This window comes from Typha angustifolia, chromosome 1 (genome assembly GCF_048772165.1).
Source record: "Typha angustifolia cultivar Huaian chromosome 1, ASM4877216v1, whole genome shotgun sequence".
Classification (NCBI taxonomy): domain Eukaryota; kingdom Viridiplantae; phylum Streptophyta; class Magnoliopsida; order Poales; family Typhaceae; genus Typha; species Typha angustifolia.
The window spans coordinates 3,557,249-3,582,533 of NC_133239.1; the positions used below are offsets into that span (position 1 = coordinate 3,557,249).

The 25,285-nt window shown below is 37.8% G+C and overlaps 4 protein-coding genes across 6 annotated transcripts; all 4 read left to right on the forward strand.

Moving 5' to 3' along the window:
- The first annotated feature begins 528 nt into the window (after positions 1-528).
- On the forward strand, positions 529-4,113 carry LOC140762551 (uncharacterized). The gene is made up of 6 exons (XM_073100429.1): positions 529-1,092; positions 1,177-1,364; positions 1,440-2,921; positions 3,003-3,159; positions 3,244-3,629; positions 3,703-4,113. The coding sequence occupies exons 1-6, from the start codon at positions 804-806 to the stop codon at positions 3,955-3,957; spliced, it is 2,757 nt and encodes a 918-aa protein (XP_072956530.1). The 5' UTR covers positions 529-803; the 3' UTR covers positions 3,958-4,113.
- Positions 4,114-5,700: 1,587 nt separating this feature from the next.
- LOC140760493 (fructose-bisphosphate aldolase, chloroplastic) lies at positions 5,701-8,924 on the forward strand. The gene is made up of 6 exons (XM_073097475.1): positions 5,701-5,942; positions 6,633-6,902; positions 7,526-7,635; positions 7,719-7,809; positions 8,124-8,393; positions 8,466-8,924. The coding sequence occupies exons 1-6, from the start codon at positions 5,796-5,798 to the stop codon at positions 8,742-8,744; spliced, it is 1,167 nt and encodes a 388-aa protein (XP_072953576.1). The 5' UTR covers positions 5,701-5,795; the 3' UTR covers positions 8,745-8,924.
- Positions 8,925-11,031: 2,107 nt separating this feature from the next.
- On the forward strand, positions 11,032-18,269 carry LOC140762425 (CBS domain-containing protein CBSCBSPB3-like). 3 transcript variants are annotated; one of them, XM_073100231.1, is made up of 15 exons: positions 11,032-11,451; positions 11,546-11,708; positions 11,798-11,930; positions 13,910-14,080; positions 14,483-14,567; positions 14,668-14,781; positions 14,903-14,969; positions 15,054-15,159; positions 15,227-15,285; positions 15,852-15,961; positions 16,041-16,162; positions 16,279-16,361; positions 16,982-17,071; positions 17,671-17,864; positions 17,945-18,269. In XM_073100231.1, exons 1-14 carry the CDS (start codon positions 11,276-11,278, stop codon positions 17,842-17,844), a joined length of 1,653 nt encoding a protein of 550 aa, XP_072956332.1. In that variant the 5' UTR covers positions 11,032-11,275; the 3' UTR covers positions 17,845-17,864; positions 17,945-18,269. The 3 variants fall into 3 exon arrangements, with proteins under 3 accessions (XP_072956332.1, XP_072956324.1, XP_072956340.1); XM_073100223.1 differs by having other exon boundaries at positions 11,033-11,451; positions 17,671-18,269; XM_073100239.1 differs by having other exon boundaries at positions 11,033-11,451; positions 14,489-14,567; positions 17,671-18,269.
- A 1,392-nt stretch (positions 18,270-19,661) lies between these two features.
- LOC140764572 (chlorophyllide a oxygenase, chloroplastic-like) lies at positions 19,662-23,979 on the forward strand. Its single transcript, XM_073103207.1, has 9 exons — positions 19,662-19,821; positions 20,045-20,287; positions 20,864-20,968; positions 21,072-21,356; positions 21,434-21,581; positions 21,942-22,126; positions 22,254-22,366; positions 22,643-22,937; positions 23,452-23,979. Exons 1-9 carry the CDS (start codon positions 19,747-19,749, stop codon positions 23,632-23,634), a joined length of 1,632 nt encoding a protein of 543 aa, XP_072959308.1. The 5' UTR covers positions 19,662-19,746; the 3' UTR covers positions 23,635-23,979.
- Positions 23,980-25,285: the final 1,306 nt, after the last annotated feature.

Here is a 25,285-nt window from a genome sequence, read left to right on the forward strand (position 1 = left end):
CTGCCAAAAATTGATCCAAACCGTCGTACTGCCGAGCTACTCCTCCAAACCAACCACACTGTCGAGTTATCAACCAAGTCGAGCCGTTGAGCCAAACCATCGAATAATTTTCTTTACAATATTATTTGGGATAGAGTTAGTTGGTACTCGGTCTGAGTTTTTATTGGGGCACAGTTGAACTTAATTTATATAATGATTAGAATATGAATTCCGATCACTTCTAATTAAAATTTAGGTTGTTTTTATCTTTTCGCTTTCTTAATAAGTTTTAACTTTTAATCTATTTAATGGCAAAAAAGACAAAAAATAATTATTATTTTGCACGCATTATTTTAATTAAAGTCATATTTATCTTTTTTATCTATTAAATAGTCGAGAATTTAAGGTATAGTTAATTAAGAAGTAACTAGAACGGTATATATAGAAAAGTACATAGCTAAACACAAAATTTAGAAAAGTATACAAGCAAATAATTTGAGGGGTATTCATATAAAATAAAATAAAATAAAACTCCAAGTTTTCTGTTCTCTGCTTTGATGTTTGGTGAACAATCGTTCTCCCTCCGCCTGTGTCGATCAATGTCTTTCCGAAGACAACAATTCAAATACTAGCCGTTGCCGTTTCGGGAGAACCAACGGTTATCTTTTCAAAATTCAGCATTCATACCAGAGCACCCATGATTCGATTCGTTCTCCCAAATAATAATAGCTCCTAAACTTTCCAAAATCCCAATTCAAGAAACCCCTCAGCAATCTTTCTCCCTCTACAATTTTGAAACGAGGGTCCCAAATTCAAAAGGAGTCATGGAGAAGTCGAGACCGGAGGTGGAAGAAGACGTCAAGATCCCAGTCCTCTCCGTTCTCAAGAAGGGCACCATTCTAAAGAACATCTTCCTCAACACCCCACTACGAGATCAAGAACCCAGCAACGAATCTTTCCAAGCAGCAGCAGCAGAAGAAGAAGAGCCGATACTAATCGGCCGACACCCAGATTGCCATGTCGTTCTTGACCACCCAAGCATCAGTAGATTCCATCTCGAGCTCCGCGCAAGCCCTCGTCTCCGAAAGCTCACCGCCACTGATCGCTCTTCCGGTACGCGTCCAATTTGCTTCTGGGTCTGTTTCTCTTTGGTCGTTATGGTCTTCTTGAATCGATCTAGTTTCTTCCGATTTGCAGTTCATGGGACTTGGGTTTCGGGGACCAAGATTCCACCCAACGTCCCTGTTGATCTTGTGGAGGGGGACTTGTTAAAGCTTGGATCTTCGACCAGGGTGTATAGGCTTATCTGGTTGTCTTTGAGCGACGCGTTCGAGATGGAGAAGCCGCTTCCGCCTTTGCTTGAAGAGAAGGAAGAAGCCTATCAGGTAGTTTTCTTGATTACTAATTGTTTTCCTTTCCACATTCTTGAATGGTTTTTTTATGAATTTTTGTTTGCTTAGCCGAGTAATGATCAAGAAGAAGCATGGGCTGCAGAGATCCCTTCTGCTCCTCCACTGCCAGAGTTCTCGGAATGGGAATTGCCAAGCCCCGCGAAAGAAGAATTAGTAGATGGAAGCTCAAGCTTTTGTTCTGTTCCTCCAGTACTCGAATCGGCTGAGAAATTACCAACTTCTGAGAGCGAAAAATTGAGTCCGGCGAGATCCGAGAAACGAGGTCCTTTGTCGAGCCTCTTGTCAAGAAGGAGCAAATCCAAGTCCATTAGCTTCCTTCGCATTCACACTGGCCGGAGCAAAGAAAAGTTACGAGATGAGAATGATGTAGTTTCTGGACAAGAGAAGAAAGAAGAAACAATCTGCAGGGTTTTATTCGACAATTTGGATGGAAAGGAGGAAGAAGGAACGGAAGAAGCTTTTGCTTCAGATAAGGAGAATGTGACCCCACAAGTTTCGGTACGTAGCAAGATGAAGAAGACCCGAGTAGACATGCTCTGTGCCATCTCACCTTTGGATTTAGAGGAAGATGTGATTTACTCAGACAAAGAGAAGATAGAAGAAATAAACAAGGTATCATTTGACAATTTGGATGTAAAAGAGGAAGAAGCTTTTGCTTCAGATAAGGAGAATGTGATTCCGCAAGTTTCGGTACGTAGCAAGATGAAGAAGACCCAAGTAGACATGCTCTGTGCCATCTCACCTTTAGTTTTGGAGGAAGATATGACTCACTCAGACAAAGAGAAGATAGAAGAAACAATCTGCGAGGTTTCATTTGACGATTTGGATATAAAAGAGGAAGAAGCTTTTGCTTCAGATAAGGAGAATGTGACCCCGCAAGTTTCAGTACCATGGAAGATGAAGACCCAGGTAGATACGCTCTGTGCCGTGCCACCTTTGGATTTGGATGAAGATGTGATTCATTCAGACATAAAGAATTCTACTCCTGGAGTTCTTAGGGAGCTGAAGCCAAATGAATCTATCTTAAATGAATCCAATTGTTCGGATAAGGAGAATTTGACGCCGGGAAGTTCTTCGAGTCACAAGTTAAAGAAGGGTCAAAAACTGCTGCAGAAATCATTGGCGAAGACTGCTGTTTTGAATGCAGCAGAAGATGCTTTTTATTCAGATAAGGAGAACTGGACACCTGATTCTGTAAGAGAGATGAAGTCAAGGAAGCCCATCTTCCAGAATTGTGTGAAAGTTGCGGAGAAAGAAGTACTTGATCTTTTCTCAGATAAGGAGAATCTGACACCTGCGTCCTCGAGAGGTTTGAAGAGAAGGGAAGATATCTCTAAAAGCTGTGCTAGAATGGAAAGAGAGATGATGAAGAGAAGGGGGGAGAGGATCCCCTTCCAGCCTCTCTTGGAGTACTCCTCTCCTTTGAGAAGTAGCAGTTCTCTTGATAATGCCCAATTGAATGTTTTTGACGATGACTTTAGTAATGACAACCATGTTGATATATGTCAAAATGAAGTTAACAATTTTCTTGTAAGTTGTTTGAGAACTAGATCTCAGTGTTCCATTTCTTTTGCTTGTTAATCAGGATTGAGTTCATCTTTTTCGTCGCAGAGCCAATCCAAGATTCAAGTGTCTAATGAGTCTAGAGAAGAGAAGAAGGTATGGAACATGGTGGTCGATACGAGTTGTTTCCTTGATGAAGAATCAAGGAGGTCACTGAAGCTGTTAGAAGGACTAAAAGGCACCCATCTCATTGTTCCAAGAATTGGTAAGCTGAACTGAGTATTTCTCAGTTAGTTCTGCTATGTATCTCTAATTGGAATATGCTTACCTGTTTTCCTTCTGTCTCAAGTTATAAGGGAGCTCGACCTCATGAAACGGCGTGAGAGCTTATTCAGAAGGTCATCGAAAGCTTCATCAGTTCTTCAATGGATAGAAGAATGCATGGAGAAGGCAAATTGGTGGATTCATGTGCAAAGCTCACAGGAGACAATGCCAATAGCTCCGACTCCACCAGTAACTCCGACATCACAGTTTGGTGATGGAAATTTTGAATTCGGGCCTAATACCTTCAATTCTATGGTTTCCCCTGCTTTTGGAAAATTGATGGAGATTGTTTCTCCGACGGCTGAAGACCACATCCTTGACTGTGCCCTCTTATTTAGAAAACTGAAGAATGATGAACAAATTGTTGTTCTGTCTAACAGCACCACACTCAGTATCAAAGCTATGGCAGAGGTAATATGATTAGATTTCTGGCAGCTACCACTGCAAGATAGTGAAAACTTAGATGCTCTTTTCTTGGTTGTAGGGATTGCTGTGCGAGGCACCAAAAGAATTCCGCAAGAGCCTTGTCAATCCGTATTCGAAGAGGTTCATGTGGGTTGATAGCAGTCCTATAGGATCTACTTGGTCTTGCTCGGATCAGGTTGGCCTGATGGACAACTACTACTATAAGCATAATCCTACTTCTGGAAGGACAGTGAAGGGAGCTGAGGCTGTCAAAGGATTGAAACTTATACTACTACATAATTCTCACTATCTACAGACCAACTCGGTCAAGTAAAAGAAAAGTGTCTTTAATTTCGTTTTTTTTTAGTTTAGAATGTAGAGCTGCTTATTTTCCCTTCTTTTTTTTTTTTGTTGTGTAGAACACTGTAAACAAACGTTGCTGAGGCATGTTGTTCAATCACATGATTGATATAAAATGTTGTTATGGTACTACTAGGCTTGCTGTTATTTTGTTTCAGAGAGTTCATCTATCTGCTCTAGTGCTTACACTAACATGCTCTAGCAATAAGGTATGATCTAATTGTTAAGAGGATTCCTTGTTAGCAGCAGAACTTTTATGTTATATCAAATTCTAGTTTCTTTCTCTGATGTTATCTTGTTCTTCTCATCATCATCAAAGTGCACATTCTGTCAGACCCGTTTCTAGGATCTGAATTCATCATTCAAATGATTTGTAGCAAACACATACATATATGTGGATATGCTTTTGGTATATTCATCCTCTTCCTATGATTATGCTGAATAACTCTTATAATTTCCGTAAAAGTGATCGATCTTAGGGAATGACATTAAACCGTCAAGTTATAATCACCCTTTCTAACCAGCTGATTATGATACATACAAGTAGATTGTTTATTCAGAATTAGCGCTGGATGCACTCTTTTCAATTTTCTCACCGGCGGCATGCATTACTCCAAGAGATTGAACATGGTGTTTATCTTGACCATCAATTTAGTATCAATATCTGTATTCCTGTTCAAGAAAGAGAAGAAATAGATATCGCTGCTCCTTAGAGCAATGCCATTAGTTCAGATTTATCAATAGTATAGCTATAGCTGAACACTTCATTTGGTCTCACCAGCATCCACCAACTTGAGACTAGAAGAAAAAGACAGTGGTGATAGGCCATGGAGGTAATACTTAAATCTCTGAGCCATAAAATTTCACACATAAGAAGAGAAATATAACACACAAATTTTAGCCTTCCTTAACATCACAAAGTCTTACTGGCTGCAAATGTTCTGCAATTCTCCAGCTTGGACTCTCTTCTGAGGCCAATTGCACTCTCTATATTTTGTGGACCAAAATGTCAAATAATTATTTCAATTCATAAGGTGTAGAAAAGAGGGTTTTTTTTTTCCATACCACATTATTTATATTTGTCTTCCCATGTAAAATCTTCCATTTTTAACATGTTTAAAAATCCTCTCCTCCTTTTGTGGGGATATATATATATATATATATATATATATATATATATATATATATATATATATATATATATATATATAGTCTAAAATATTCTACTTCTTTACCACATAGCTAGTTGTACAGAAAACCACCTGAAAGGCATTTTATGATTTTACCAGAAAATGAAGAGAGAAAATATACTGAGAATAAGTATGAATATAGGAGATTTTATTCTTCTTTTTTCCCTTTTTCCTTTTGCAAATATAGATGAACAAAAGATCATTCATGAATGTAAAATGTGCCAAAAACAGGGTTTTTTCTGAAATGACACTAAAATGCAGGGGTAAAATGCAAAAAGCCTTTAAAGAGAGAGAGAGAGAGAGAGAGAGAGAGAGAGAGAGATTGATTGATCTAGTACAAAGACAAAGGACACAACAGCAAAATGGATTGGAGCAATCATGAACAAGAGGCAGCTCTTTGGCAGCCTATCACCCATCCAAACACCCATCTCCACCATTCAAGTTTCCAGCCCAATCTGCACCTCACAACCCATATCCTGCTCTCAGTTGCTCCTCACCTTAAATGAACTTGAATATATACAATTCCACAACTCCTCTCCCTCCAAGAAAAAGAATCACTCTACTTCTCTGGCCTTGATAGGAGAGCTCAGTGCCAGGACTTCAGTTTTTTTTCCCTGCGTCAATGGCCTCAGCTACTCTCCTCAAGTCTTCTTTCCTTCCGAAAAGATCCGAATGGGTGACCGCCGCCCGCCCCGCCGCGAGCCAGCCCATGGCGGTTTCCTTCACCGTCCGCGCCGGTGCATACTCCGACGAGCTCGTTAAGACTGCGGTAATTAGCTCTCAACCAGTCTATATTCTCTTACGTTATTTAGACTACTTCTCCAGTATCTTTTCTTGTTCTTAACTCACTGTAATTTGACTCACTAGCCAAAGAACTGCTCTCTTGTTTGTAACTACTGAAGCTTCTTTTTCTGTCAAGTCCTTTATATCACGAGGAAACAAGTCTGTGGAAATAGTGATGGAAAAGTTTTTAGCTTGTTCAGAGCAAATTTACAAAGTGTTGCAGCCTTATTTCACTTCTAGTTCGTGTTTCCTGGTGAAAGATACTCAAGTAAATAAGTTGGTCTCATAATTTCATAGCAACTGCAAATATTTGAGGATTAAAAATAGCTCAAAACTTATCATTTACCAGCAAAAACTCTACCACCATCAAATAAGAAAGTATGGGAATTATTCTATTTTCTCAGTGTGCTTAAAAGCGCTTGAGCTGAGAATGGTGCCCAAGATATAATTTTGGTAAGAATTGAGATAAATGATGAAACTCTTAATCTTTTTGTTGACCAAAAAATTAATTTCTGGGATGAGGCCTTTCGCTAAATTGAAAGAGGAAAAGGAAAACTGGAACGCAATAGCTGGTATAAAGAGCATCAGACCTTCAATCTTCTATTGTTTGAAACAACAAGCATTTATATAGACTCGACATATGGTGCTTAACATTGTTTGCTTGATTTGTTCACAGAAAAGCGTTGCATCACCGGGCAGAGGCATCTTGGCCATGGATGAATCCAATGCCACTTGCGGGAAAAGGCTTGCATCCATTGGACTGGAGAACACCGAGGCGAATCGCCAGGCTTACAGGACCCTTCTAGTCTCTGCACCTGGTCTTGGTCAGTATGTCTCTGGTGCAATCCTTTTTGAGGAGACACTCTACCAGTCTACAGTAGATGGAAAGAAAATGGTTGATGTCCTCAATGAGCAGAATATAATGCCAGGCATCAAGGTTGACAAGGTAAGCAATTCTTTATGGATCTAGCCACAAAAGAGAGGAAGTTTATATCTTTAATCTATAAGTTGCTTCCTCTTCGTCATTAATTATAACATGATAATATGTTGAACAATTTGGAATAGAAGACAGTTTCTCTGTAGAAATCATTATACAGTGCGATAGATTGTTCATTTAAGAAAATATGAGTGAGAGAAGTTTTGAGTTTGATAACAATTAATTCTTTGAAGTATGTAAAATTCAGCTTTGTCTTTACTAAAATCAAATTCCTTTCAAGAAAGCTTCTTCTCTCCTTGTAGAACTCTCAAATTTGTAGAAAATTCATCATTCCTGGCATGCCATCATGACACTAAATTACAATGAACTTGTTTATTTAAGCTAACAAAAACTTTGGAAAGAAAAATGAAACTTGAAGATTGCTCCAAACGAGTAATACCCTGCCACCAATGCTGTCCAATATACCTAGCAACCAAACAAATAATATGCCTACAGAACACATAACAACATGTAGTAAAATTTATCCGTTGTGCAGATACAACACTGAATAAAACAGCAAAAAGATTTGATCCTAGATAGGTGATGAACATAAAAGCTCTTACCTCTGCAATCTTCCTGTCGTTAATTCTCAGGGTCTTGTACCACTTACTGGATCAAACGACGAATCGTGGTGCCAAGGATTGGACGGCCTGGCATCGCGGTGCGCAGCATACTATCAACAAGGCGCCCGCTTTGCGAAATGGTAAAACTACTTCTTCTCCTCTCACTAATTGCTTCTATACGATGCTTGCAATTGCCATGGCTTATATTTCAAGATTCTTACAGGCGTACAGTGGTTAGCATCCCAAATGGTCCAACTGCTCTTGCTGTGAAGGAAGCTGCCTGGGGACTGGCTAGATATGCTGCCATTGCTCAAGTAAATTTGCTTGCTATAACTTTTCCATTCTTTTTTCTGTTTACAATAATATGAGATAGATGATACCGTGAAAGAAGTTGGTCCAATATATGGATGGTTTCAACTATTGTTGCAATTAATTTTACTTAATCATTTCCATGACTAACTATGGTACTATATGATAAATACCTATATTGGAAGGTGTTACTGATAATGAAAGAATAACTTTGGGGTATATATTTTCAATAATTTTTTTCCCTACATAGAACTAACTCTGAGAATTCGTAAATTAATTTGAAGTGCATGAATCCTTTTGCATTTTTTTTCCGGATCAGGACAATGGATTGGTTCCCATAGTCGAGCCCGAGATCCTACTCGACGGAGAGCATGGGATCGATAGGACCTTCGAGGTTGCGCAAAAGGTGTGGGCAGAAGTCTTCTTCTACATGGCTGAGAACAATGTCATGTATGAAGGAATCCTTCTGAAGCCAAGCATGGTGACTCCTGGTGCTGAGTGCAAAGAGAGGGCCACACCTGAGCAAGTTGCTGAATACACTCTGAAGCTTCTCCATAGAAGAATCCCACCTGCCGTTCCTGGCATTATGGTACTTTTTTGAATGATCCTTTCTTCTGACCCTTTAAACAAACTTCATATTGACTATGTTTCTGGCGTCCAGTTCCTCTCTGGAGGTCAGTCAGAGGTGGAGGCAACTTTGAACCTGAATGCCATGAACCAGAGCCCCAACCCATGGCACGTCTCATTCTCCTATGCCAGAGCACTGCAGAACACTTGCCTGAAGACATGGGGAGGAAGGCCGGAGAACGTAAAGGCGGCGCAGGACACGCTGCTCGTCCGGGCCAAGGCGAACTCCCTGGCTCAGCTCGGAAAATACACCGGCGAGGGCGAGTCGGCGGAAGCCAAGGAGGGGATGTATGTCAAGAACTACAGCTACTGAGAACCCATCAACAGTAGTCAAGCCATTGCAATCTCTGTTTGTATAATTTCAGAATACTGCATTATTTAAGACATGAGCTGGTTGATGATGTAGTAGTACTACATGATTCTGGAGCATCTTTGGATTGATAAGGTTGTACAAGGTTGGAGTAGCATTTAGGCCTATGGCCAGTTGGAAGAATTTTCATCTTGAGATTGTAGTATCTTCAATGACATTGCAGTGCAGTTATAACAGGAAAAGAAAAATATTGATAAGGCAACAGAGACAATGGCAAAGTTAACAATTAGACCACTTTGAATTGTAACATAATAGGAGAATAGAGATTATTTAAAAAAGTTAGGATTTTTACAAATCACACCCACTTTGGAGATTTTACAACGCGACTCTTCATTTTTTTTCTAGAATGTTCATTTAATACCCTAACGTTATTTTACCTAATTGATATTAACCATGTTATATAGTTTATGTGACTCTAGTTCAAAAATTACTAAAATACCCTTAAAAGTTTCTGACTTAACTTAAATCTCCATAAAATCCTTCTTCCCCAAGTTAAATCCTAACCCCACAAAATCTAAATCATCTTATCTATAACTAAATCATACCTTACACAATTATATTAAAACCCACAACCCACAAGAATCCCCTAAAATCCCTACTACGTACAAGCCTTAGAAGCTTCCCCCGACTTACCTATTTTTTCTCATCTCTCCGGCTAAAACCTTTTTTTTCTCCATCTTTCCTCAAATTTTCTTCATCTCCTTCCCTATCTTTGAGGTTGCAAGCAACAAAATCAGCTTGACGTTTAGGTAATGGTTTGGAGTTTGAAAGTTCTAAGATTAGCTTGGCATTTAGGTGACGTTCTCCATAGTTTGAGAAAAAGCAATAAGTATGGATGTTTAAATTATAAATAAAATTAGAGATAAGTATAAGAGTAATTTAGAAATGTTATAAATTACATAGTGGAATATAACATAATATTTTTTTTTCTGATATCATTTAGTTTGATTATAGTTAAATTAAGTTAACTCAGGTGTTAAATGAACATTATAGAGAAAAGGAAGGGCCGCGTTATAAAATCCTGAAAGATGAATGTGAATCATAAAATAAATAAAATATAGGGTGTAATTTATAAAAATTCCCACATGCAAATATTAAACTAAAAATTAACTTTCGAACCATAAATCTAGAACAAAACCTCTCCGCATAATCTGACATCACACACATCCAAATTTATATATATAAACCCGATAATTTTAGCAGTAAATATAGTATTTTAAAGAATCAAGGATTATTATGATATTTGAAAGAAAAAAAATCAGTAGAACTATTTATCATCATTTCTTAGCGTGCCTCTGTTCTGCGACGTTATCGATACCAACACCTGAGGGATTCTGCTAGTTAAAACTCTCTCCTTCTTTTATTTGTCTTTCTTTTTATTTAAATTATATAGAATATTATCTACAAACTTTGTTAATTAAAATACTTGTCTCCCCACGTAAGTATAACACCACTCTGGCAGACAACCTGGCATGTAATATAGGTTTCCAGATGAGCCAAGTCTTGTTTAAACGTTCTAAAAAATAATTCATTATTAGAATTAAGTGGAAGGAGTGGTGGTCCCTTTGCATGATTCACCCATGCCAAGTCAATCCTGCAAGCCATTAGCCATTCAAACATTAGTGATCAAGACTTGTCCTTGGGTCACAAGATGTGAATTTGATGGCTTGGATTTGGCCACTTTGCAGTGCCAAGCTTTGTTTTGCTAGTGGGATGGGTTGTAGAAAGAAATCCCATCATATTTTTTACCCTTTTCTTTCTTAAATACCATCTACGTATTGGTTAATTGCAGAAGAAAGAACACTACCATCAGTTATCATTTTATTGAATAATAATGTGCAAACAACCACCTCTTTTTATTTTTGTCTGCCAGATTAAGCGACAGATTCTAATTAAAGCCTAATTAAATTAAACTAATATAGAAAAAGACATACGTGCTCTTATACGTAGAACAGTAAGACTAATATTATGTCCCTGGCATGTGATATGCCAACAGTGAGAAAATAATTGGAGCAAATACAATCACAAACAAAATTAACATAACTTGTAAATAAATTTATCTTGGAAAGTTTTCTTTCTTTGATAATATTCTGTAACTTTTCCCCGGTAACCACGCGGCTTTTGTCGTTTGGCATATTCTAAATCGCAGCATTTTTTTGTAGTTTCATACACGTTTGTCTTTTGGAACTTTCGTCGAATATTTTGTCAGCAATAGCATTGCGGCGAATCACTATTTCATCGCCTCCAACGATGTCTCCTCTAACCTCGCGCCCAGTTAACGCAGCCCTCCTCTAGTCACCGAACATTCCTCTCTCTGCTTTCCAATTAATTCCCAAAACACCCTCTTAATATTTCAAATCCCAAATCAGAAGAGAGAGGGGAAGAGAGAGAGGTGAAAGAGGAACGCTTCGCCTCTCTCCCTCTCCCAATCCGATCACTTCCTCTAACCCTAACTATAACGCCAGGGGGAAGAGATGAATACCCATGCCCACGCCGCTCCCAGCGCGAGAAGGATCCACCACCCCGCACGCCGCCCACCCTCTGCGGGCCGGAAGATCGACCATGAAGTCGTCAGCGGCGGCAGTGCCGCCGGAGCTGCAGCCGTCTCCAACGGGAAGATTTCTAAGCCGACCTCCCCTAATCAAGCCCCGTAAGAAATCTCACTCTTTGATGGTGTTCCGATGTTTTTTTTTCCTCTGTTTTCCGTTGTTTTGAGTCTGATCGGGTTGTCGTGTTTCGTGCAGCCCAGCGGAGAGGACGGTCAAGAAACTGAGGCTGTCGAAAGCTCTAACGATCCCCGAGGGCACGACAGTCTCTGATGCGTGCCGTAGGATGGCGGCAAGAAGGGTGGATGCCGTGCTGCTCACTGATGCTAACGGGCTCCTCTCTGGGATCGTCACTGATATGGTTTTGATCCAATTTTGCCTATTTTAGTTGGTAATGATCTTGTAAGTAGTAATCAACGAGAGAAGTTTACCTGGGTGTTTCGTGATTAGGATATAGCAACTAGGGTGATTGCGGAGGGGATGAGGCCGGAGCAGACTATTGTTTCGAAGATCATGACGAGGAGCCCAGTGTTTGTCATGGCAGACACGTTGGCTATCGAGGCATTGCAGAAGATGGTTCAAGGTTAGTTTGCTTGTGAACCAAATCAGAGTTTTTATTTGGGTCTGATGTAGTGTCTTATTGCTATTTCTGTTTTCAATCACTCTACTGAAATGTTCGTTTTCTCTCACTTAAAGAAAGGAGCTAGAGAACCTCAAATACTGTTTAATGAATTGAAACAAACTTTTGTTGATTTTTTGTAAATAATTTTTTGGTGATTGGGCTTGTTGATGAAAAAATATAACAGAGTGATTTTAATTTAATATCTTTCTGAGAAGAATGTGAGACATATGCTGGTTCTGAGTCAATTTTGTGGAAATAAAATCTGCTGTTATGGTGGCAGTCAGGCAGTGGCCTATGTGAGGTGGTGGTGGTTATAGGGGGAGAAAGATGCAGGGGAGAAGGCTAGAAAGTGAAACTAGTGAAAGGACGTTGGTGATGTATGAGGTGATGGAGGTTGTTAGAATTGAGATGGATGTGATGCTAGTGGCTTTTGGTGGGTATAAATGAGTGATTGTAGCTACATCACTACGTAGGTGGTTGTGGCACTACGGAGGAGGAAGGAGGAAAGGGAGAGGGTGAGTAGCTGTAGACTTGTTAAAATTAGAAGGTTTCGGATGGAGGAGCCGCTGAGAAGAATAGGGTCGTATAGGATAGCAGTGGGGAAGTCTCGTGGAGAGGGTGAGAGATCTTGCCACCATGAGGAGACAGGAGAGGGCCAGAAGGGCTTAAATTCCTTAGAGGAAAGATGTGTTCTGAAGTACTTCCAATTTCTGCAGCACTTTATTTCCACTTTGCATGCCACTCGAGTTACTGCATTTTGCTTGTGTATGTGGAGAAAGAGACAACTAGGTACATGGATGAGAGAGATAGAGAGTGGGTTCTTTTTACCTGTTATCAACCTATTTTGAATTATAGAGGACTGCCTGAATCTGGATTATACTTCCTGAGCATAAAGAATGAAACTCATTTGCATCTCATTCAGTTGTTGCCAGAACCACATATATGAACAATTGCCTATCTGCATATCAAGGCCGCAATGCCACATGTGCCACTTGGTGTGATATATTTATGACAAATCACATATGTAGTCACATAAGTTGCTTTTAGAACACTCCCTTGAAGACTCTTGAAGGTGGGAGGACTAGTTTGCACTTTGCATCTAAGGTCTTTCTTTTCTATACCTTTTGCTAAATCTTCAAAAGTTTTCTTTATTATAGAGGATTAACCTATTCCAATAGGTTAAATACTCCCTTGAAGACTCTTAAAGGTGGGAGGACTAGTTTGCAGTTTACATCTAAGGTCTTTCTTTTCTATACCTTTTACTAAATCTTCAAAAAGTTTTCTTTATTATAGATGATTAACCTATTGGAATATGTCAGAATTTTTTTTTCCATTATACTCTACTTAAGATAGCTGGCCCAAATAGACAATGTTAGTTTCTTTACTAGCCATTGTTCCTTCCATAAGAGTGCCTAGTCTTTGTTCTTTTCATTTTCTACAATTTTTTGCTTCTCTCTCCATGAGCCTACCAAAATAATTATGTGTTTGACTATATTTTCTTTATTTATCCCTTACATAGCCCTATCAAGATAGCACATTTCATCTCATAGTCATTGCAGAGGAAAATGAAAAAAAAAAAGAACAGGAAATGAAGAAAAAAGGTGGATGGGAATAGATGGTCATAGTTTTGTATCTAGGAAAGAGGAACAGGTAGATCAGTATACATTAGCAGGATGAGAAAATATTAGCAAAAATATTGGTAAGTAAGTGAAATAATTTGAGTTAATTATAGTTTCTGAAACCTGCTGAGCTGCTAGGCATCCATGGTTTTTAAGTGGTTCACTATGTAGACTTGCTTAGGTGATTGTACAACCTTACAACCATGATATATATTTTTCTAGCAGTCCTCATTTTATTATCCAGTTTCACTGACAGCTTTATGTGTTGTATCATCTTTGTTTTTTTAGCAATGTTTCCACTATAATGTGCCTTCTCTTCAGGAAAATTTAGGCACCTTCCTGTTGTGGAAAATGGTGAAGTTATTGCAATGCTGGACATTACAAAGTGCCTCTATGATGCGATATCACGGATGGAAAAGGCTGCAGAGCAAGGCAATTTGATAGCTGCTGCTGTGGAAGGGGTTGAACGTCAATGGGGAAACAGCTTTTCAGGTTATTCATTTCACATGATACTACCCTCATTGTATGTGTAACGTGGCATGCTTGCATTTTAAGACAATTAAAGATGATTGAATGACTCAGGGGGGATTATTAGAGCCCGAATTGCATGTGAACATTATTTTTGTTTGTGGTCCTGTTGTTTATTAACTTGTTGACATGGCAAACCACCTTATAAATTCTTTTAAACTTATAAATATCAACTTTTAATTTTTGGATTGACTCAATCTTGAACTGTCATTCTATCTTCACATTGTCATCCTTTTTAAGATGTTCATGTGTATGTGGCATTGTCGTTTTATAATGGTAAGATTAACTTTATGTCATAAGCAACTATGCTAGCATAACCATGTGAATATCCAATTTGATGTATTGATGTTATATTCTGATTCCTAGCTGCAGGCCCTTATGCTTTCATAGAAAACCTCCGAGAACGGATGTTTAAACCTGCTTTGTCAACTATTGTCACAGAGAACACAAAGTATGCGTGGACTGTCTTGAGACCCTTTGGTTCTTATTGATGTCTATAATCGTAAGAAATTTGATAGTATCTTAAGCTTTATGCGTATCTTTGCATGCAGAGTAGCAGTAGTATCTCATTCAGATCCTGTCTATGTGGCCACCAAAAAGATGCGTGAATTTCGAGTTAATTCAGTGGTTGTCTTGAGTGGAAGCACCCTGCAAGGGATTTTGACGTATGTTCTTTACAAGGATGTTTATGCTTTGATGTTTCTTTTGGTAATCAATATTATTCTGTCTTCTGGAACTCGACTCTTTTCTTTTGGCTGTTGAGACATGCTCTCCTGCGAACTGCAGTTCCAAGGATGTATTAATGCGAGTAGTGGCCCAGAATCTTTCCCCTGAGTTGACTCTAGTAGAAAAGGTCTGTAAGTGCTTGATTTTTTTTTTTTTTGGGATTGCTGCATGTTTTATTAATTTCATCACTATAAGTTACTATTTTCAAAAGGTAATGACTGCGAACCCAGACTGTGCTACTTTGGACACCACTATTCTTGATGCTCTACACACGATGCACGATGGAAAATTCTTGCATATTCCTGTGCTAGATAGAGGTAATTATTTCTTATTGCAGCAATAGAACTCTTCACTTTTAGTCATCTGACTTAACTTCTTGATTAGATGGACGCATTGTTGCTTGTCTGGATGTTCTACAATTAACTCATGCAGCCCTTTCAATGGTAAGAACATCATTCTCTGGGATGGATTTCTTCCATTATCATAATGTTTAGTAGAATTATTCAAAGTTTGATATACGACATGATGATCAGCAAGCTGCATTCTCAATGCACTTATCATGTTGCAATAGGTTTCAAGTATATACCATCTTATCACCAGAGACTCTTCTATGGTGATCACATGAAGGGGAAACTGGAAAAGTGTTTAGAGATCATCTACCATCTTTTCAAAGACATGTGTGTAAAGTAATATGATTATAAAGTAAATATTATTACAGTATGGTGGTTTTCAGTGATCACATTGTGTGTTTTAATTTCATGTATCATACCGTAACATTTGCATGCTACCTATTATTACAAAAGATCTAAACTTAGTACCTTTAGCTAGCTATCTCTAACAGTCCTGAAAGTTTTCAATCATATTTCTACAATCCATTTCAAGTTGATCCAACATGTGCTGAACCTTGACACGTTCTTGTTGAGTCATGATTAGAACTGTTTTCCTTATAAAGAAGCACATATAGATAATTTTATTGGTTCTGCTTCTGTTAATCCACTATTTGTTTTAGGTTGAAGGAGGTACAGAAGCTGTAAATGGCATGGCAAACACAATGTTGCAAAATTTTTGGGATTCTGCCCTTGCTTTAGAACCACCAGATGAGGAATTTGATAGTCATAGGTTCTTTTGTTTCCTTTTCTGTTTTCCCTCTCTCTGGTTTTGAGAACCTTCTAATTCTTCCTTCATGCAATTGCTGCAGTGAAGTATCTGTACTGATGGCCTTGGAACATGCAGAAGGAAAGATGCAACCTCCTCATGCTGGCAATTCATTTGCCTTCAAGCTTCAAGACCGAAAGGGGCGTGTCCATAGATTCAGCTGCGGTTAGTATGAGGGCTGTAGCTCTTCTGCACTTGGTTGTCTCATTGTGGTGCTTATTTTGTATCTGTTTTTGCATAATGCAAGAGATTTATAACCCTTTATTTATCCCTTGTTGCAGGTTCAGAGAGTTTATCTGAGCTTGTGTCTGCTGTAGCACATAGAATTGGAAATGACAATGACAAGGACAAAATTCATCTTTTGGTGAGATCATTATCTTCATGTCTATTGCAGATAGGCACGTGAACGGATTGATTCAAAATTTGGATTCTGGTGATTGACACCTGATCCAGAGGCCAAAATCCCTCATCATAACCGATCTGACTGTTTTGTCAGAATCCTTTGGGTTGTTATCTTTTAATGATGAGATACCCTTTCCTTCTCTCTTTCAATCTCCAACAGACTGTAGAGCTACTGCATAAGATTGGGGTTTCTGCACTGCCAACATGCAATGATGGTTGGGAAAAATCATAGTCAGCAATGGAGGAAGTGACAGTGAAGGAATACTGAGTGAATGTGTTTTGCTGATGTTAAGGAGGATGGAGCACATTGTTCTAAGAAAATCATGTGTGGAGGAATTAGTAGGAGAGTTTGGTTAGCAATAGGGGGGGGGGGGGGGGGGGGGGGGTTGGGGAAGCAGCCTTCTTGAGAGGAGGTTGATGCATACTGGAGATGGGAAGTGCAGAGCCTGTCCTACTGGAGTTTTAGTTGTCAGATCGGTTTTCAAGTTGGGTTTGGGCCATACTTCAATCCGTTGGCAGGCCTACTTGCAGCACTCTATCTTGCTTGCTAGAACCAAAGATTAATTGTCCTTTATTATGCAGTATGAAGATGACGAGGGTGACAGAGTTGTTCTGACTACTGATAGCGACCTCACTGGAGCTGTATTCCATGCCAAAATAATTGGATGGAAGGTTTGTCTTCCTCTGATCTGCCATCTATGTGTTGGATAGTTGGATGTTTATACTTTTTACATACAATAAGGATACAGACCATATGGTTTGATGCTTCAAAATCACAAGGTCTTGAATGGAAATAAAATTCTTCAAGCGGCTAGGGTACAACTTCGATGCTTATCAGTTATCAGATATTTTTGTAGTAAGAGTTATGTGACCTATTTACATATCAGTTATCACACATATCAGAACATCTCTGTGATAAGAACACTAGAGCAGATTAATCCACCTCTCTTGTTTACAAGCAATAGATCTTCTTCCCTTGGAGATCACTGGAGTATATTTTTCCCTTTGTTTTTCACTTTTAAGCATCAAAATGATTGTTATTGTTCAGAACTTCAGATAAGGTGAGTCAACTTTGGTAAGCAGCCAGATGATTGTTGGCAAGGGAATATTTCATTAACTGGTCTTATATTCCGATTGAGTTGCTTTCTTCTCAGATTGCTGCTGAATTTTGATTCTTTTGATTTTCTTCTAACCACTTGAAACCCTTCATATTGAATTTCTTTTTTCTGTTCCAGTTTAATCTTTTTTTCCGCTTATCTTATTCTCTTCAGGTTCTGAGGCTGCACATTGATGATTTGGATACCAGGACAGAAGTGGCAAAGCCGTCTTCAGATCTGGCAACACCCCAAAGAAGTTGGTCATCTCTTCAAGTTGGGGTCATGACAGGTGCAGTTGTTATAACAAGTATTGGGATAATGGTTTACTTGAAGCGTTCCAACTTGTGATTTACACCAACAATGATAAGGTAAACTTGATGACTATTTGCATAGTTACCAGCTCACATGTATACTTGGGAGAGTTCATCTGAAAGCTCCCTGTTGGCAGAACTTATTTGCCGTATGGTGAAACTTGAAGAAGAGTAAATACCAAAATTTCTAGGTACCACACATTGTATACTACTACGGTCGAAGCAGTTGAGGGCAATTTAGAGTATGATTTACAATAAACATCATTGAGGTATATGTCATAAAGAATGTGCATAGCCAACATAATGCAGGCAATCTGCAGTTTTCTCCATCAAAGAATAAAATATCTTGCTATCTGCTGTATGTATCATTTTTCTCTGCATGTAATGCCTGATATACATCTGATTTCTCTTTGTACCACTTTCTGCTGTTTGGCGATTAGAACAGCGAGAATCATTTTCTGAGTTGTGTTGGATAATATGCATCCCATATTACTATGTTGAAAGCTTGTCAAAATAGTAGCTTATGAGGTAGCCTTCAAGCAACATACTGGATTTATGTATGGTGTTATATGTCCAATTTACATAGAGTGATTCAAATATGATCGACTGTTTCAGGACAGGTGGAAAGAGGGTAAAAGTGCCACCATGATCAATTTAGCTGTTTCAGAAAATTTGCACATACTACCCTAACTTTTAGAGAATTCATGGTTGGACATACCTGCTTGTTTCATTAAATTTTAGTCATGTAGAATTTAATGAATGAATATTCTCATCTTTGTAGAACAAAAAAAAGGCGATTTCTGATTTGTAAATTGTTAAAGTACATGGTTTAAACAAATTTGCTTAATGGAAGGATATTATATGCAAATTCTCGTAGCAGAAAATATGAAGACCATGGCGAATCTTCTTATTTATTTATTTATTTAAGATATAAATTAATAGAGGGTACTGGTCTTGCCCGAGACCACCAATAAATTTATTTAAAAAATTAGGTTAAATATATTTTATCTTTGTACTTTAAAATGAAATTAATTTATCCTAATAAATTTTGTCTTGTCTCACTATTCCTGACTAAATTATAATTCTTGAGTTCCTCATCCTAAACTTCCGTGCCATTTTAATTAAAAAATATTACCGGTTAAAACAAAAATTGTTTTATTTTCTGAACTTTTATTTTATAGAGAATATATGTTGAATAAAATAAGGTATTTAAGTTTATTTATGTCATCTCGGTATTTATATTTACAATTTAGTCGAAATATATAATTGCATAAAATAAAATTTATGAGAGCAAAGTGATTTTTATAGCCCACAAAGCTAAAATATATTTAACTCTAAAATCATGCCGAATAATATCTTGGATTCTTTCGTTACGACTGCAAAACTGAAACTCATGGCCAGGATATAACTACCGAAAGGGGAGGAGACAAAAAATCTCTGACTATATCTCGCCTCATCCAATTGAAATTGGAGACGGCCACTGAATCCGACAGCTTTGCTCAATTATCTTGGAATTCTAGCATTATAATAATCACTGTCGTGCACCTACTTCCAAACCCTTTACTATACGTAGATAATACCCTTGAGGCTGGGTCAAAAGATGGGTGGGATGGAATTTGGGTGTGAATAGCGACCCAAGAAATGCGCAACGAAGATATTGGGGTTGACGTGGAAGGCGCGGGGGGTGGGCCGCAACCGGAATGAATGGTTCGACAACTCGCCACGTCGGACTCTGAGCACTCCACGAGCTCCCACGTGGCAGGATGTGGGAGGCCGTTGGAGATCGCGGGCAGCGTCCGCCTCTTATCATTAAAGCCATTCCACGACTCAAAATAATGTATAAAATTTTCGCTCGAAATTTCCAAATTAGTCTACCGGATTTTCTCTCTCTCTCTCTCTCTCTCTCTCCCTCCCCCCTCCGCCCTCGCCGGACGCCTACATGACCACCGTGGCGGCTCTCTCTCTCCTCCCCGCTTTCCTTGTCCGGCCCTCCTCCAAGTTCTACTCGAAGAAGGTGAGGTCTTTTTCCCTTAATCCATTGAAGTCAGTTTCACTACTTTTGTGCAAATTTTGAGTCTTCTGGAGGGGAAAAAAAAAACCCAGAATGTTTTACCAAAATCCCTGGACCTATTTGCTGAAATTCCTCAATGAAGCAGTTAGCAAACTTCTTAGTGGAAGAAGTTGAGTTTTAATTAAAATGCCTGCAGATCAGTAATGAATGTAACTGGAACTTGCAGAATCTTAGTGGTAGAGATGGAATCAAGGTGTTGGCAGTGTTTGGGGAAGGAGGAGGCGAGTTGGAGAAGAAGAAAATCTGGGGGCCAATATTTGATGTGGAGGACCCTGGCCCCAGAGTTCCACAGTCTAATGGCAAGTTCCTAGATGTGTACCAAGCTCTGGAGGTGGCGAGGTTCGACATCCAATACTGCGATTGGAGGGCGCGCCAAGACTTGCTAAGCATCATGCTACTTCATGACAAGGTATGCATGATTAGTAAGACATGAATCTCATTCTCGTTTTTGTTATTTTGATCCACTCCAGATTATTTGAAGAGTTGATGATTTCAGTAAGTTAATTTAATAAGACTAAAATTTTCATACAGAATATTATATGAGTAGCTGAGGCCATATGCCATATCTTCTACTAGGGCAGGTAGGATGTTTCATTCATATAGATGAAGACGAATATTGTCGACAAGCCTTGAGTATATAGTTTTGACTGTTACTTCCATGTAGATGACATAGCATTTGGTGACTTGTCCTCTAGTCCTCTAAACAAAGAAAGTTTAAACTGGACATAACTTTTTACATGACAGAGAATCTGACAAGATGAATCTTGCTTTGAAACAAGTCATGTTAATGATTAAGAAATGAGTGAAGCAATTTTGGGGCAAAACAAATTGGAGCATATATTGACTTGCTAATAATTGGATCTCATATCTGTTTTTTGTTGATGAGTTGCTCCTCTAACTAACCGAACAAGATATGAACAAACTATCTAGTTATCGTGATATTCCAACTTCTATTTGCATGATCATTGAAGATTTCTAAATTCAGGTAGTAGAGGTTCTCAATCCTCTAGCCCGTGAGTTTAAGTCAGTTGGAACATTGAAGAAAGAACTCGCTGAGTTGCAAGAAGAATTAGCACAAGCACATCAAAAGGTATATCAATGTTTAAGTAAAAAGTTTGAATCTATTCTCTTGTTTCCTCTTGCATTAATATCACATGAAATCCTGCATAACTCTTCTCCAAACTTTAAATCAGGTTCATTTATCTGAAGCGAGAGTTGCCACTGCCTTAGATAAGCTAGCATATGTGGAGAATTTGGTAAATGACAGACTATTGCATGATAGAAGCTTGAGTGAATCCAGTGTTGAGTCTGTTGAGAGCACATCTCTTGCTCCAAGCACTTCCTCTACTAGTCATTCAGAGATGAAGTCACGCCGCAACAGTCTAAATATATCTGGACCTGTCAAACCATATCATTCCAACTTGAAGAACTTTTGGTACCCTGTTGCTTTCTCTGGTGATCTGAAAGATGATACAATGGTTAGGGTTACTTATTTTTTGTATATTAATGTTATTTTACACTAGCTTAATGTTGTGAGTTGATTTTTGTTTTGTAGCTTCCTATAGATTGTTTCGAGGAATCATGGGTTATATTTCGAGGAAAAGATGAGCAGCCTGGCTGTGTTCAGAACACATGTGCTCACAGAGCTTGCCCACTTCACCTTGGATCAGTTAATGAGGGCCGCATCCAATGCCCTTATCATGGTAAGTAAGATTGAGTTGTATAACCTGAATTGCTAGGAGTTAGATGAGCACTAGATTAAAATAATATATTGGATGCCAGAACTTCATTATATGAGAAGATTGTCACATGTTTATTTTCTGTTGGCTAATAATAACTATGGAATTGCATGGAACTACAATTGAGTTTGCTTGCTATTTACTGAGAAGCTATTAGAAGGAACAGTGACAACTTTTCTTATAAAAGGTTCCTTTTATGATATTTTATTAACTTTTCTGATATTCATTATTTACAAGATATGATCAAGGAATGCTGGCAGTAGTTTTTCTTAAAAATGTTAAGAAGTTTGTGCAAGTAATTATTAGGGTTGTTATGACTTCCAGGGTGGGAATACTCAACTGATGGAAAATGTGAGAAAATGCCATCCACACGCATGCTTAATGTACGAATCCGATCATTGCCATGTTTTGAGCATGAAGGAATGATCTGGATCTGGCCAGGTGATGAACCGCCAAAGGCTAGCATTCCCTCTCTGCAGCCTCCTCCTGGATTCACTATTCATGCAGAGGTAATATCATGCATAAGATTAGCATAAAATGGTTAACAATACAATTTGATTGTGGAGTTCGTTTTAAGAAACAGATTAAAAAAAATAAGAACTCTGTAATTATTCCCATATTTTGTCCTGTGAACAGATTGTTATGGAGCTACCAGTGGAACATGGACTTCTTCTGGACAACCTTCTAGACCTCGCTCATGCTCCGTTTACTCACACTTCCACTTTTGCCAAGGGATGGAGCGTTCCAAGGTCTCTTAACTTGTCATTATCATTAGGAAAATGAGAAGAAAGTCCTTTCCTTGTACATCTGGGTATATATTGGTCATAGAAAATTGTGATTGTCTCTTCTGCTATTTTTCCTATAAAGGAATATATTTGCTGTGAAAGTATCTGAAACTAGACTTTGCATGGAACATCCAAACAACATGCAAAGAGAATTGTAGATAATTTTGTTGATTGGCTAGATGTTACCTTCTCTTGTTCACTTGATATAATGCTAAAATTGCATTTCTTTGTTTTACTCAGCTTGGTGAAATTTCTCACACCTGCATCAGGCCTTGAAGGATACTGGGATCCTTACCCTATTGACATGGAATTCCGGCCGCCCTGCATTGTCCTATCTACAATTGGGATTTCAAAGCCTGGAAAACTGGAGGGGCAGAGCACTAAGCAATGCTCGACGCATCTTCATCAGCTTCATGTGTGCTTGCCCTCCTCTAGACAGAAAACTAGGTTATTATACAGAATGTCACTGGACTTTGCTCCCTTGCTTAAGCATGTACCTTTCATGCATATCTTATGGAGATATTTTGCAGAGAAGGTAAGTCTCAGAATTCACTCAAACTTCTTATTTCTCTTTCTTCACTTTGACATGGGGTATGCTAGATTTATGCCCAACAAAGATATGCAATACATTGGCTAATAGAGTACTACTTATCATCAAAAGCATTGCGCAATGTTTCTTAATGTCATTTCTTGTGCAGATAACTCTTACTGAAAGAAGTAATTGATGAAAAGAATAAGGTTTATGAATGACAAGCTCAACAATGACTAATGGAAGGAAACAAAGATTTTAATTTTCTTTAAGTATATCATGCTGAAAACCACATACATAATGCATGTAAAAGTTCAAAAATTGTGAAATTGAAGAAGTATATATGTTGTAACTTTTGATTAAAATGCCAAATTCTCTCTGCTACCAACAATGAAGTAGATTTTCATCTATGAATACGACACATCTTATAGGCCCAACCTATCGATCAGTAATCAAAATAAAATCAGATTAAGCCTATGCTATGTTGTTCTACTGTGCTCATGCGAGTTTTTAAATGCAGGTCTTGAATGAGGACCTACGGCTTGTAATTGGCCAGCAGGACCGGATGATAAACGGGGCAAATGTTTGGAATTGGCCCGTATCGTACGACAAGCTTGGAATACGATACAGGTTATGGAGAGACGCGGTTGAGAGGGGCGTTGAGCATTTGCCCTTCATCAAGCAAGCTGAGACTGGATCATAGCTGCACAGAATTCTGTTGTGGAATAAACCCTGTATCATCATTCTTTGTGGAGATGGCCATGGTTAATAGATGATGGAGGTGCAGGTAGCTTGGCATCTCATCTCCGGTCTTAGTAACCAGGGACAGAAGCAGTCAGACTGGAAACTGAGAGGAGGATGCATGGACCATTCCTTGTGAAATTTAATATGTACACTAGTAAGTAGCAACACTACAAAGGCATGTAAATGTAACTTGAGCTGATCTTTGTTGTGATTCTTTTTCTTTTCCATGTTTCTTTTGCACTCCCTCCATATATCTTTAACAGTTCACATAAGAAATGAATTGTAAGAAGAAATAGTTACATTCTTTTCCTTTTTTTTTATTTTTTTTATTTGAGAAGAAAGGGTTGCACTCAGTTACATTAATTAAGAATGTGTACAGAGAGAGGGGGTACAAGAGTGAAGAGGTTACAAGGGAAAATGGTTACAAATGCCAAAGGTAAATAAAGGCATGAAAAGAAAGAGGGCTTTTTGTAAGGTTTCAGTAGGGAAGTAAGTTCTCATTTCCTCCAAAGATGAGAGACGGGTGGAGTCGGCGCTGAAAACTCTGAAAAATCATATTGTTCTCTTCCCTTCATATATTCCACTAGATAACTACAAGCAGCAGGTTAAAGCCTTTTCTTAACCATCCTTTATGAATAATTTTTTTTATTCTAAAATATAATTTTTTATTTCAGAATAATAATTAAACATCATAACCAAATTATTAATTTACTCTTAATATTTATCCCATTGACATACTTTATATCAAACCAAGAGTTTTATTAATAATTTTATAAAAAATAAAATATATTTTTTCTATCTTTTTATTCACTTTATATCACATCAAAAAAATTATTATATTTTTATTTTAGAATATAATTGAACATAAGAATAGTTATTTTTAGAATAAAAACCTTATTTTGAAAGTAACAAAAGATAATACATATTCTAGAATTGATTTTATTCCTGGCCTCGTTTACTTCAAGAATAATGTTAATTCTAGAATAGATATATATTTTATTTATTCTCAAATGATCAAATGATGTCTTTATTTTATGAATAACTATTCTTATATTTATTTATATTTTAAAATAAGAGTAATAATTATTTTGATTTGATATAAAGTGAAGAAAAAGATAGGAAATAAAATTTTATTTTTACGAAATTATTATAAATAACTTTAATTTGATATAAAATAGGTTAAGTATAGAAATCAAGGATAAATTAATAATTAGGTTAATATAATATAAGATGTAATTTTAATAAATATTGTTTATATTCTGCAATAGAGTTATTACAATATCTAGTTGTTATTTCGAAATAAAAAGTTGTATTTATAATAAAAAAAATTATTTATAAAATGAAAGGGGCCAAAATAAACAGATGTCCAATCGAGACAGAAAGAGGAAATAGTTAATTGTTGATCATTTGGAGACAAATTATTGGATGTTTTCACCATCCCTATCAGCTATCTACTTTCATTTTCTAGTGGTCCTCAGTATTGCTGCTATAATAATCACAGATCTCGCCAAATAAGACTGCTCAAGTGGTTGAAATGACTCCAGTTGTATGAGTACTTCCTAATTGAACACGAAATTGCGAGCTGCTCAAGTATATTTTGTATAGTTCCA